Source organism: Crocodylus porosus, unplaced genomic scaffold (genome assembly GCF_001723895.1).
Source record: "Crocodylus porosus isolate Cpor-Errol unplaced genomic scaffold, CroPor_comp1, whole genome shotgun sequence".
NCBI classification, from domain to species: domain Eukaryota; kingdom Metazoa; phylum Chordata; order Crocodylia; family Crocodylidae; genus Crocodylus; species Crocodylus porosus.
The window spans coordinates 1,768,785-1,782,773 of NW_017728951.1; the positions used below are offsets into that span (position 1 = coordinate 1,768,785).

General features: G+C 38.3%; 1 protein-coding gene across 3 annotated transcripts in view; it reads right to left on the reverse strand.

Moving 5' to 3' along the window:
- The window catches only part of JAKMIP3 (Janus kinase and microtubule interacting protein 3), a 91,249-nt gene extending 77,414 nt beyond the window's left edge, over window positions 1-13,835 (reverse strand). For all 3 annotated transcript variants that reach the window (XM_019556317.1, XM_019556315.1, XM_019556316.1), the window contains exons 1-2: window positions 13,598-13,835; window positions 1,681-2,178 (exon numbers count right to left, since the gene is read on the reverse strand). In XM_019556317.1, the coding sequence (XP_019411862.1) occupies window positions 1,681-2,178; window positions 13,598-13,732 (633 nt within the window). In that variant the 5' untranslated portion in view covers window positions 13,733-13,835. The remainder of the gene's footprint in view (window positions 1-1,680; window positions 2,179-13,597) is intronic.
- Between the last annotated feature and the right edge of the window lie 154 nt (window positions 13,836-13,989).

Consider the following 13,989-nt stretch of genomic DNA (forward strand, 5'->3'; position numbering starts at 1 on the left):
GCGTCAGTTGTCAGTTGCCCCATCTGGTTCAGTAGGGGTCCAATGTTGCCCTTGCTTTTCCTCCGGCTCCCCACATATCTGAAAAAAGATTTTTTATTGTCCTTGATGCTCAAAGCTAGTTGAAGTTCAGTTGCAGCCTTGGCTTTCCTGGTTTGCTCCCTGCAGAATAAACTTAATTTATTCTCAGCTACAATTGAGTTCTATTTTCCATGAAGTAGCATCAACCTTCTTCCTTGAGCACCATGGCTCAACATCTTACCATCCTAGATAGCAGGAGCCCACAGCTCTCACTGAAATCAATTACATTAAGGTGAATGGGAACTGAGGGGACTCAACATAATGAAGGAAGTACTCAGGACCTGGTAAAGTGATGGCTTCATGTAATTTTCTTAATATAGTTAGATAAGCTGCTTCTTTCACACAGGAATGAAGGGGGGTTGGTTTTCAAAGGCAATGTAGCAATTGTCTGCTTCTCATAATTTTGAACATAATGGCCCCCTTTTATGCTAGGGGCCATTAACATGGATTTTTCATGTAACCTGGTAAGTGATATTATGTTAGCTATCCTTACACTACAGTGCTTTAGAAACATACACCAGAAAAGGTTCTAGCTCTGCCCAGGCTGAGATGTCCCATTAGACTAAAGAGGTTAAGGCAAGTCAATTTATGTAACCAATAGCACATAAGGGAGAGGTATATCTAGCACCACATGTAGCAGTCTGTGATTCCCTAGCTCTCACTCAGCTGGGGCTAGTCTATAACGCATGTCTAGAATGAGGCTTAAACTTGAACCTGTGGATTCAGAGCAGGATGGCTTACCCTCCTGACACCATGTCTCTCCACATGAATAGATCAATCCCCTAGCAAAGTTTGACAAAAATAAGGATGTAGAAAACTAAATTCACTGTTGGTGAACCAGCAACCCCACCTATTTCAGTGGACTTACCAGATAGTGTGGTCCAGGAAGGGAGAGACTGTTGGCACTTTACTAATCCTGTTGGTGTGTAGGTATTGCAAATAATTCATTTGCTCTGCACCTATGCTCTTTTGTGGTGTGATTTCATCATTTTTTGCAAACCAAGCAAGGTCAAGTCATTTCAGGGCTTGGCTATGAAACTGGGAATAAAAAAACTAGGTGCTTCAAAACAGCTGGCACTGACTATACACTGAATCAATTCATAGCATGAGAGGTCATTGCATAGCTGAAGAGAATAATAAAAGAAAGTACAATGGTAATTTTTACAAAAGCAGAGAGGTTTTCCTGTACTCCATGCCCTTGGGCTTTGCTTACATGGTAGTTAAGGGATACACATCCCAACACACAGTCAAGCAAAAAAGCTGTGCATTTAAGTGCCAGATTCAGTGAATGGTCATGCATAGTGCCAAGATTTGTTTCAATAATTAGACTTATTTTTTGCAGTACTTACCTTAGAACTACAAATATACATTAACCATTATTAGGGGCAAAACCAAATGCTATACAAAGCAAATTCAACTTTAACATCTCTTAAATTATGCTCAAGACATGCAAAGAAGTTAGAGATCCTGTTTGAATAAGCATCCAAGTGTTTGGATGCCCATCCATATATATCTGAATCTCTTTAGTTCAGCACAGAATTTACCCTTTTTGCTATTAAAGACATCACAGAATTGTTAATAAATATTGTCATCAACACATACCAGTCTGCGGATCTCTCTTTCACACTCTCTCTTGATCCTGCTGATTTCCTCTTGATGTAAGTGATAGACACTCCTTATCTCTGCTGCTTTAATTTTGTCAGCTTGTATGACCAAAGTTAAAGCTTCTTCCACTTGCTTTTTAGCCCCCTTTAGCTCTGAAATTTCCTGCTGCATTTTTATTTTCTCCACTTCAAACCCTTTCTTGGCCTCTTCCTTTGCTTCTGTGAGAAGCATTGTTTTAACCTTATCAGGAGCCCCATCTCGTACTGTATTAAGAAGGGCCTGTAGTCTCTGGATTTCGTTATCTTTAATTTTTATGACTCTAAGAAGCTCAGCTTCATGTTGTCTCAAAAGTGCTTCTCGAACAGACTGGAGTTCCTTCATTTTTTCTTCATGAAGTTTGGCTTTAAGTTCTGTTACCAAGACTGTGCTTTTATGCTGTTCGTGCTCTTTGATCTGCTTAACTCCCTGGTTTTTCTCCCTTTCCAGCTTGCTGACCTAAAAGGAGACAGAGAAAAAAGGAGTATTTTTGTAAACGAAATGGCTCCAAGACTAGGAATCTCTGTATTCTGTTTTTGCGCACCATTTCACAAAGATGATAGGAGTTGACATTTTACAGTTTTGTAGCTTAATGTTATGTGACTGTTCCTCAGAAGGCAACACCAACTATTTTTAAGGTTCTGTACCATACAGAGAACTAGACTTACTGTGTTATGATCCATTATTCAATAGTGGTAAATGCTCAATTTTTCCAGTAGTTCCTAATGCAAATAAGGTCACTGATCTCTGATGTCAAGAAGAAGTATTTATTGTGCAATATAAGCTTGATTATAATAAATACCTTTATGTAAAAATAGCTTCAAGATCAAGCAATATACAATTCTGGGGAGAGCTTTAGCTAAACAAAATACACATTACAAAATCTTCAGGGGAGAAGACAAGCTCTTCTAATCTTTTATGAAAATATTTTATTTCATTGTTCTAATTTTTGGTTAACAGTAATGCAGATTCCAATAAGGAGCATTCAAAAGGTATTGTAGCCAACACTAGCCTTGAAATTCAGCTACATAATGACTTAATCAGTGGGGCTCCAGCTAATAACCGTCAATTCTATTTGCAACATAAGCACTTCTTTGTGAACACTTCTCGCCTTATCACCAGTTAGATCTATTGTTTCACACAGCTAATCCAGAAGCATGGATAAGGAAAGGTCTGCTTCATAATTTCTGTGTTCAGTTAATATCATCATCAAAATCAACCATGATACAAAATATAACCTTTAAAAGTCAACTATTACCTTCAAGTAGAGTTAGTCTTGCACTCTGTACAGTGAAAGTATGCAGGATAAAAATAACACCATCTTCCCCTCTGCCATTTTCTTTTAAAGTCATACCATATGTGCTATAAGGAGTACATGTGTACATGCATGTGCAAATGTGCGCAAGAGAAAGATCTAAAAAATTAAATCTTAGCTAAATATCCAAGCATCCTGTGTCTTCAAAACTGTGCTAAAGACATGTGAACAGCCTTTCTGGTAGTATTTTGGCATTTTCACTTCTGATTCCAGCTGGAACCGAGGAGGACAGAAAAAACATAAAATATATTTTCTTTGAAGTTGATTAATTTGCACTTAGAAACATAAATCTGCTTTCTGTTTAATTTTTAAGGGAATATTTAGAATGAACCTGATTTATACACCAATTTTCAATCACAGTATTGACTGGTGAATGTGAGTGGAAGCTGCACAGTTAAAAATCATACACGTCTTTGAAGAACATATCTATTCTCTTTTGGTGAAATGAAAGCTTCAGCAGGCTGGCCATTTTTGATTTAAGCAGGATTTTATATGTGTGAATTACAGCTTATTTTTTGTCAACAAAATATATTCAGTTTTAGGGTTTCCACCAAAAAAAATTTCTCATAAAACAAATCTAGATGAATTGTATTGTTTGGGGATGGGCTGAACAGAAATACATCTGTTTATCAAACCAAATGCAAACATTTTCATTCAAGTCAATTTGATATTAAATCATCCCTTGATTGCAGCTGAACCCACTCCCACCAAAATCTCCTGACAGCCACTTCACAGCCATTTCACAGATCTAGCATTCCATCATCAAGCTTCGTGACCCGTTAGCCCCACTTCAGCAGAGGCATCAGGCTTCTCCTCTTGCAGTCCTGTCTTCCCTTGGTTTCTGTGCGCGTTCTCTCTTGGCTCTCCTCTTACACCTCTGATCACTCCGTCACTGGGATTTTCCTCACCTTTCTTCAAATTTCTGTGTGGTTTCATAGAACTATATCTTTGATCCCCTTCTCTTCTTTCCAGAGTATATCTCTGTGTTGACAAATTTCTACTTTTCAAACAGGGATTTTCTGTTCTCTGTCAAAACTCGATTTTTTCCTTCTCTTTCTGGCTGTGCAATGTTCCATATAAATCTTACCTTTTCTCCAAAAATCAGTCCGTTTTCCCCCCAAAACAGCCGCCTAATTTCTGTGAAAAAAGCAGTTATGATGGGATGTTGCAATGTTGCAGAGTGAGAGGCTGCTACACTTGTTGTTCTCATGAAATTCCAAAGCGTATAATTAGAACAGTTTATATCTGCATTGGGTCTAAACAATGGAGGACGCGCTTTTGACATCACATCCAAACTGTTGCGTGATTTGAGGATGGACTGTTAAACAGCTGCTGTTACATGAAGTAACTTGCTCTCAGCAATTGCTTAAGAGTTAATACCTGTTAAGCACTTTGAATTATGGGCATTATAAGATAGCAAAGTAGTATTATCATGCTTCATATTTTGATAACTTTACACAAACAAACATAAAGAAAATAACAGCATTAGAACTCTTGAATGTTGTATTTCTCCACAACTATTCCAATTATTCATTAGTTTTTCAGCTATGATATCAGGTATAAATCTATTAAACTATCCAAATAAATGTAGGAAATATAAAAGGAAATCTCATAACCAACCTTGATTCCCAATTCCCCATCCTAATCATTGTGGAGAAATTAGTGCTTTTGTTTTTTTCTTTTACCTCACCTGCAACCACACAGAGATTTTGTCTGTTATTAATTACAGTATTAATGAATGGCTGGACACTGTACTAAATCAAAATTTTCAAAGTGCAATGCTTTATCCTTTGGAATATGAAGAGAAACCAATAAAGCTCATTCAGTTTCTGTTTGTATTGCAGTACTATCTAATGAAATATAGAAGACATGCAGATAAACAGCTGATAAAAGGAAAACGGTATTTAATTTACTGGTGCAATATTGTCTTTGCTATTGTCAAAATGATAATGTTTTATTACTAGAATGATTGCGGGAATACAGCCCTTAAATTAAGGTATGAGTAGAGGAATAAACTATAACATGTGAAATAATATCTCTTCATGATGCTCAGTTATCCACTCAGAACTGGCTGGTATTATCAGATGCTTGTAGACCTAGAAAATGGCTACCCCATACATGTGCATCTTTGGGAGAATGCAAGGAAGTGTCACTCCCATTCTGGATCCAGATAACATCTTTTAAGGGCCATGTCATGTGCAACACTTAGGACATGTTAACTGCATTTAAAACATGAGCATCCATGCATTCAAGCAGTAAAATGTGTACGAAGGGCTTCTCTCAGGAGTATCTTAAGACTATAGTAAATAACACACAAATGCAAATTGTAGTTAAGATTGTAGCAAATAACACACAAATTTATCTATCATCAGACTGCTCCATAGACAAAATACGAGTTCAGTATTGCAGTGCAGAGCTGGGGCTGGGACCAACAAGACAGTGATGCTAGTCTCAGCCCCTATATCATACTGAAGCCGGCTCAAGACTGCCAGCATCAGAGACCTGGCTTGCTGTGTGTATCCAGCAGCAGGTATAGGTCCAACACCAGGAGTGGCACCCTCTCCCAGGCGTGGCTCTCTGTGTCTCTCTTCGCCCACCACCAGCAACAAAGGTACAACTTGCTAAAGTGCTCAGGGGCAGGCACTCCTGGCTTGGGCAATTCTGGGCATACGGCAGAGAGGGACTGGGCTCCAAGTGTGGGAGTTGCACATCCTCATGGAAGGATGTGAAAACTGTGGCACCTGGTGCCGGGGTCAAGGGTGGAAGGGAGGGGGGGGAAGGGTGAACAGGGCACAGCCAAATCATAGGAAGCATTACCTTGCAACTACTCAGAACGTGTTGTAACTTTTAATAGTGCACGGTAATGCTTATTGTGATCCAAATCAACTATGCGTTAAACGTCTGGTGTGACAAGACCCTAAATGAAACAGGAACAGCTACCCACAGTGGGAAGCAGAAAACACACCTCATGTTATCAGTTTGGTCTTACAAGCAGGGGTAAGCAACACCCCAGATCCAATGCTAGCAGTTTCCTAGTAACAAAATGACAGTTTTCACTAAGCATATCATTGCTAAAGAACAATACACGTTCCTAGGAGGTCTGCTAGATCAGTAGTAACTAGGCCCTTGAGGCTTAATTCAGGGGACATCAACAGATTACTACACCATATACATATAAAAATGTGAAAAGATCCCTGCCTCGGAGACCTTACAGTGTACCTGTCTGATTCAAAGATAGCTACAATCAACTACAAGACTTGTATAGTCTTCAATGGGGTTTGATTCAGAGCATAAATCAGCAGATGAACAACATAAATATCAGCTCTCTAGGTAAAAAAAGTAATATAAATGATATTCTTATCCCTTGTCCTCAAACTTTTATAGCATTTGGTTTATGAAATTCCTGTATGATGTTTTCCATAGATAAAAAACTGGGGAAAGAATCCAGGCAGAAAGCAATCACAAGGATAAGAAAAAACAGGTTAATTTATCAACTTGCCTTGGAGGCAATTCAATGATTAAGTTCCTGAAGCAGCAACAAAATTATTGGTAATAATTATCCTTTTGTCATAATCCATTGCCCTTTATTTTTATACTTTAATGAATGTTAAGTTACTATACAGTTTTTGACAGAAGTGTATTAAATGCCCAAGTAAATTACATGGATTTGTTATTATCCAATAAATTGTTACATGGTTCACATTTCACTAAATATGAAAGTCTAATAAAAGGGCACTGAAACTAAAATTTTACAGATTCTTTTATTTGTAAATGATTATTACATGAATGTGTGGATTATTACTTGTTTTTTGAACAATAAGAGTTTCCCAGAGGTAGATATTATTTTGACAGTGGTGCCAGCAAGCGTGGTGATAGGAGAGCACAGAATGACTAAAACAGCTATTAAGATTTCTAGCATTTAGTTAAACCATGAGTAACCCATTTAGAATATAATAAAATAAACCAATTTTTCCTTTTATTTTTTCTGCACTACTCCCACTAGCAGGCCAACTTTATGCTATTGTAAAAAGCTTGTGAAATCATTTACTAGATATTTTAGTGGGCAGCATGCTGCACTTAAGTTTCACAGGCACCAGCATGAAATATGTTTCACAATATTTTTTCAATACTCACCTGTTTGAAAAAAAAAGGATTCATATTTGTTTAGCTCACCTTATATTATCACTTGATCAAATTATTTCCCCCCCCCCCAAATTATCCCTCCCCTTCCTCCCCCACAAAGCGGCAAGAGACAGCAGACCACTGTTGGACTGTAGGGCTCCTTTTACTTGATCAGATATTAAATTTATTCTGGCAAAACAAAGATGTTGCAGTTTAAACAGTTTAAGCAACAACTTTGTTGCAGATCTGCCCTTTTTGTCATGGATCCACCACTTTTTATCCTGGGATAAAATCCTAACATGTGGCATGTTCCTGTTTGTTGCAGGAAATTCACATATATTCTGCAACAAATAGAATATCTGGAGAGGGCCATATACATAGAAAACTACATTTTAATCACATACTGTGCCAATTACAGAAAACCATGCAACTTAGATTGATTCTGTCTCAGGCTTTTTGAATAGTTGTACCTAGTAGCTGTGTCATTTTAAGCCTGAAATCAAACTGAAAACAATGTGAATTCTCAGTAGGATTTCATTAATTCAGCTCATCATCAACTGTGTGATCCATCAGAGGAACCCAAAGAGAAAAAAAAAGTTTGTAGACAGTTTTTAATACTACCTAGGAACTATATAACGAATTGCTACTTTTACTTACTCTGAAAGCGATCTATTTAATCTAAAAACATAGCTACAATACTGGATTTTTCCAGGAGGGGAACAGAGTAACTAACTGTCTGCTGCTTCCCCCTCTGCTCCCCTGCCCCACAGATTTCTCGGGTGATTAATGGTACAATGCACATAAGCCAGGAGATATAACCACACATTTTGTGTAGCAGGATACTTCTTATGTATAGTTAAATATCAGGCCTTAAGTATTCCCAAAACGTGCAGCCTAAGCTCATGTGCCAGACAGTGGAATGCAAAGGCATTTTGCTTGGCATGCGTGCCATAGGGAAGAGGCCAGGGCTGTACTGCCACAACAAGGATGAGGCCCCTTGCAGCTCCCCTGCTGTCCACCCCGGCACACCAATATCTTACAAGTTGAGGTTGCAGGTATTTTTGGCCAAAAATGTTGCTGACCCCTGCTTTAGGTCTTCTCATAATCATAGATCCACCCATGGCGACCATTTTCAGCAGTAGCTAGGATTTCTGTGTTAGTTATGTAGAAAAGTCAGCTGAAGGTTACCCTAGTTAAGGCCACTGGGATTTGAACCCAGAGCAGCCAAGCCAGCAGGCAAAAAAGTTCAGAGTGCCAAGGCAGCTGGTCAGGGATCTGCCCCAGCCTCATCCCTCCCATGAAGACACTGATGAAGATAAAGGTGACCAGGAGGATCCTATGGAAACTGAGAACCCCTGAGAGGAGGACTACAAAACCTCTCCTATTTACTGCTGGACTTACCCAACAACAACACTCCTGTCCTTGGATCTCTGCTTTGCTCATGTCTGACTCCAGCCTCACTCCAGCTCTGCTCCTGTTTGCTCTTACCTGATCCAAGCCCTGCCCCTGCCCCTGCCCCTGCCCCTGCTGTACTTGGACATCTCAGCTCTGATCTATCACCTGCCCTAAACATAATACAACCTCAACCCTTAGCCTGATGACTCAGACAGCAAAAGATATGACCCCAGCCTGCCTATAGTAACTCATTAAGTGACCACTCACAGCCCAGCCATAACTGGAACATTCTGCCTTTCAAAAATGACATGCGCGTTATATTTTGAAGCATGTTGTACGGAAGAAGATATGGCAGTCTAAAGCTCAAACAAATGATGCCCAGATATACAATACAACTAGTTTAATTTAAATGCCTTCAAATAAACTATGAAACTGTTATAGGTTTTACTGTTTTATTTTTCATAAAGGATGTCATACTGTAGTTTTGAAAGCTTGTTGTACAGAAGAGTTGTAAAACATGTACTTTTCCTTCACAATGTATATTTTCATTTCACAAAAATATTTTCCCGATTGTCCAGTCTGTGCAAAATGTTAAATCAATTTTTTTCAAGTGTTAATTGTCTCATTAGATATTCAGGAAACAGGCGTAGCAGCACAGCTCTGCTTTTATGGCATCTGGGGCAGTGCTAGCCCCTGCCATGTCCAATTGCAGCAGCATAATCAGCTGCTGCTCCAGCAACAGCTGCTTTTGTATCCTCCCACAAAGGCAGTGCGTGGGGCTGCTACCCTATTCACCTCCCCTCAATTATGCAACTGTTAGGAAATGCTGCAATGTTTCAGAGAAATAAGTAGTAGTGATTAGACACACACATCAGTGATTCATTAAGAAACAAATAAATAGGTTTTCTGTGACATTTACTGGCTATTTATTGACTAAATTTGGCACACTGTTTTATTTGGAACTTTTAGTTAACAGCCAGGGTTTAAAATTCAAAACTCATTTAAGGGTAAAAAATAGTCACATGCATTTACAATGCTGCAAGAGGTGTGGATAAACAATGTTTCCTGGCACTGCAATATTTTTCAAAATTTGTAAATAAACAGAGAAAATAAGGTCTGATCCAAACATCAGTGGAATCCATGGGATTATTTTAGTTGATATTTATGGGTTTGGTATCAGCATTTCAAAGCTCAAGAGTAACTTCTAAGCATATTGTAATCTTTAGCCACAACTACAGTAAATCACAAATTTGTTCCCATTGAAGCCCAAACGAGTTTTGCTGTTGCTGATGAAAATGCAGCAAACATTTCTGAAAGTGAGATTATTACAAAGGAAGGCTACAGAAACCTTGCTTTATGATGTTTGGGTCATCCTATAATATATTACATACTTGATAAGGAGCCAATATTGCCCCGTATGTTGTTTTCTATCAAATGGATTGAGATCATTGTGCCTACAAGTACTTATACATTAGTTATATCACTCCAGCCAGCATAAAATGTCTCCACAGCATCAAGCTAAGCGGTACATTGGTATGTGTATGAAGGGTATATTAGTCTCTTCAAACATTTTTTTTGCTGTCTCAGTGGTACTTAGGTCAGACAACAAAAGCTTTTGGATAATATGAACACTTGTTTCTTTTTTGCAACAATTACATTAAGAATAATGAAGTTTCAGCTTCAAAAGTATGCTTTTTTTCTAGTGAAAAAAGTATCCATGAATAACCTGAAAGCTACATAGGCAAGACCAGTACCACAGCATTTGGCATATACTTTCCAAATGCCAAAATTATGCAAAACGTACAAAGTTTGCTGGTGTCTCTGTCTCTATCCTGAAATAAACTATTATACAAGATGTAGCTCCTATGAGAAGCAAGAAAGGATGTTATGGTATTTAATTATACTAGAATACAGAACACTAAAAATATTTCTTTGACTGCAAAATACCATGTCCCATTCAGTGCTGCACATTAAATACTCTGTTTCAATCCCAAATTGACATAATTAGGTTTCTTGCTAATAATAACCCTAAAAATGGCTCACAAATTAGACAGTTTTAAACATTACAAATTTCCATACCACAGATGTACAGAAATAGCCATGGGGCATTACAGAGAGAGATAATTTCTCCAAGGAGAAAATAATTCATGAAGAGAGACTCACTTCAATAAGCCAATGGAAAAAACCAAGCTTCTCTAAAGGTCAATACAACCTGAACCATAATTAGGCTTGGAAAAAGAGAAGCAAAGAAATTAACAGCACTTTGTAAAAGATCAATAACAAAGATAAAATTTGTAAAGCCACCATTGATTTTGGTTTGATCTTTTCACAATTAAATAAATAAATGAATGTCCCATGTGGACTTCTGAAACTTTCATCCACATATTCTGAAGTATTTTATAAACATTAGTTAATACAATATAATTATGCAGGTAAATCTTACTGTATCATCTTCATGGTTTAGACAAGTAAATGGAAGGGCATAGACAGGAAGTGACTCGACCAGTTTAGAACCCCTCACACCCAATTTGTTCACACACTCCCCATATCAGCTGCAAAACCAGAAATTTTGTGTGTTGCATTTCATAAAAGCAAGCTTATCTAGTGCTCTGAGTGTTAACAGTTTACATTCAAAGTATTCACACAATGTATCTAAATAGATGGATTGCTGTGCACCCATACTCAAAACATATGAGCTCTTACTCACTCCAGCATCTTTCTCAGCTTTTTTTCTTCTAGATGTCCTAGATAAGCATGCTTTGTACCATTCTGAAAGTCAGACTAGTACCATAGGGAAGTTCAGGAAGAAAGTTCAAGAGCTGAGAAGTCTAGCGTCTACTGGGCGCATCCACACATTTCTTAATACACTTTAAATACTGTGCACTTAGTTTAGTACTTCCTTAACAAAGTACCAACTAAATGTGTAGAACCTAGAGTTACTGTGCAGTAGTACTGAGGCATGGTTACTTAGAGCCTTACTGCACATTAGTCTAAAAACACTGCGCAGTGGGCTATGTTTTTTTGCTTCGACACACTACTGCACAATGTTATTAGCTTAATGCGCAGTAAGCATTTTGTGTAGTTGTGCCCACTGAGAATGCTCTGCGCTGTTTCAAGTCACACTTTGTCTAAGAAGAAACCTTAGCCCTGTGCAGTTCATCCGATCATAACTAAGGGGACTAACTAAAATGGACATTTTAGATGGATCGTACTGCTCCAGGAGCTGGATTCAGCCTGAAGACCATATGTTTGACAGCCCTGCCTTAGACACTGGATAGCGTCTGAAGTGTTAAACATTTAGATGGTACACCAGTGTTTACATCAAAGCCCCTTCTTTCCAACTTTTGTGGGTAATTGACTAGGAAGTAAAATTCTCATGGCACATCAGAAAGAATATACAATAAGCCAGAAGCTCTAGTCAGGAGTGCATTTAATCTGAGAACTCCAGATCCAAGCCGTTTTAGTTGTGTGTTTGTTATTTTTGAGCACATAACTGTCAACATTCCCATACACAGGCACAGTCATGCATATTTCATTACTAAATTCTTTGAGCACCAAAGGGCAACACCATAGTTCTGTTCAAAATTACCATATCAACACACTAGATTTCCTAGATGAAAGAAATATATAATAATCAATGAGAGCAGACAATCTATGCTCAGAACACCCCCAAAGTCTAGAAATTGGAATTAGAAATCCAAGTCGGATTTTAAGATCACTATGATCATTGTGTCTGGACTAATTACATACAACCATCTAATTGGTTGTGCCAACCATCTAATGGGTTGTGCATACAATGCCCAGACACAATTTACAGAATTGTGAAAAAGTAAAGGATAAGCTCTGTGCCATACAAATCGTCCATGATAAGGAAGAAAAACACTTCAGTGTTTAGTGAAAAAGTCTTCATGAGAGGAAACAAAAGGGTTGGGCAGTCCCTTGCTATGAACATACCATCTGTCTATTTTGGGCTAGAAGCTTATTTTTCTAGAAATCTTTTGCTGGCACTTAGCTATAACGTTTTTCAACTTCATTTTTTCTTCTATCACAAAAACAAGTATTCAGCCTGCTGCTGAGTCACTGACTGCCAAGATATTCAAGATCCTTATTTATTGTTTTTCTACCAAAAAAACAGAATCAGTAGACGAATACCTCCCTGCCCCTCCCCCCCAACAACTTGCAATAGCTGCATTTTAGTGTAATATGTGCTAACTTTTTAAGCCATGTAGTCATGGGCTTATCTGGCTGCCTCTTCCAGAAGATTAGTAAGGTTAGTAAGAGTGCCAGGTCTAGCAATTTGCTTTCAGACAAAATCTTTCAAAAGTCTGTTAAGGTGCAAAAGATATTTGCCAGCCCCTGCCCTAACACCAGCCCCGTTCAATGAATCATTCTGAAAATAAAACTACGGCTTATTCTCCCAAACACATGACTGTTTAGTCTAATTTGGGAGTAGGGCATAGAATTAAAAAAGAAATTTGCCCTGAACCTAAACTGCCATGCCTGCTTGTTTGATGTCTACCTTTAACAGATTTATGTCAGTCTCTTCGTTTCCTGGCAGGCATTTTTTGTGTATGGTGCCTGCTGACAATCCAGCTGTCTCTGCCACCGGAGGGGCCAATTAGAGAGATTGTAAATAATTCATCAAGAGTTTGTGCAAAAGTAGAGTGTGTCACATATAACTTGCAGGTTTCATTCTAAAAAGATTTTTTTCCAGTCAAGTTTACTGTACCTTATCACAGGCAGCTTCCTAACATGAATTTTCAACATTACACACTATTGAAATTTGGGGCATATCTTGTATTTAATTTTCACAGACATTCCTAATTTTGTTCTGAAGAGTGCAACAGAAACTCAACTATCAAAATGCACCATAGTGCCTGGTTGCTTTACCAGAACTTCAGATACTGTACATGAAAAAAATATTATCCTGTGGACAGAAATCTAACTCACCATTACTTGGAGGCTTACAGGGGGAAGTGCTTAAGAAACAAGAAATAACAGATTGTCATTTAGTAGTTAGTGGGGGGGAAAAAAAAAGATGCACACCTTACTCTTTTCTTGTTGGAGCTCAATTTGAATGTCTGTGAGTTTTGCCCTGAGCTCTTCATTGGCAGCTTGTAAGGCAGCTAAGGCATCAGGCTTTTCTCCCTTAGCTCGGATACTGGCACCCTTCTTTGACATTGTGAGACAGTGATGACAGGGAGGGTGAAATCCCAAGCAGAGAGAACCCTCTGTTCTGCCGCTTGAGGCTCTTCCTTGCTTCTGTTCCACTACATTTTCTTGCTCACCTAGAAAGAGATAAATCACAACTATTATAAAAGCGCCAGTGTTTAGCAGGATCCACAATTAGCCAATAAGTATATAGCAAGACCCGAGCATATGGTAGATGGTTTTCTCGCATGTATAAATTTATAAAACTCAGCAATTTTACAGTAAAC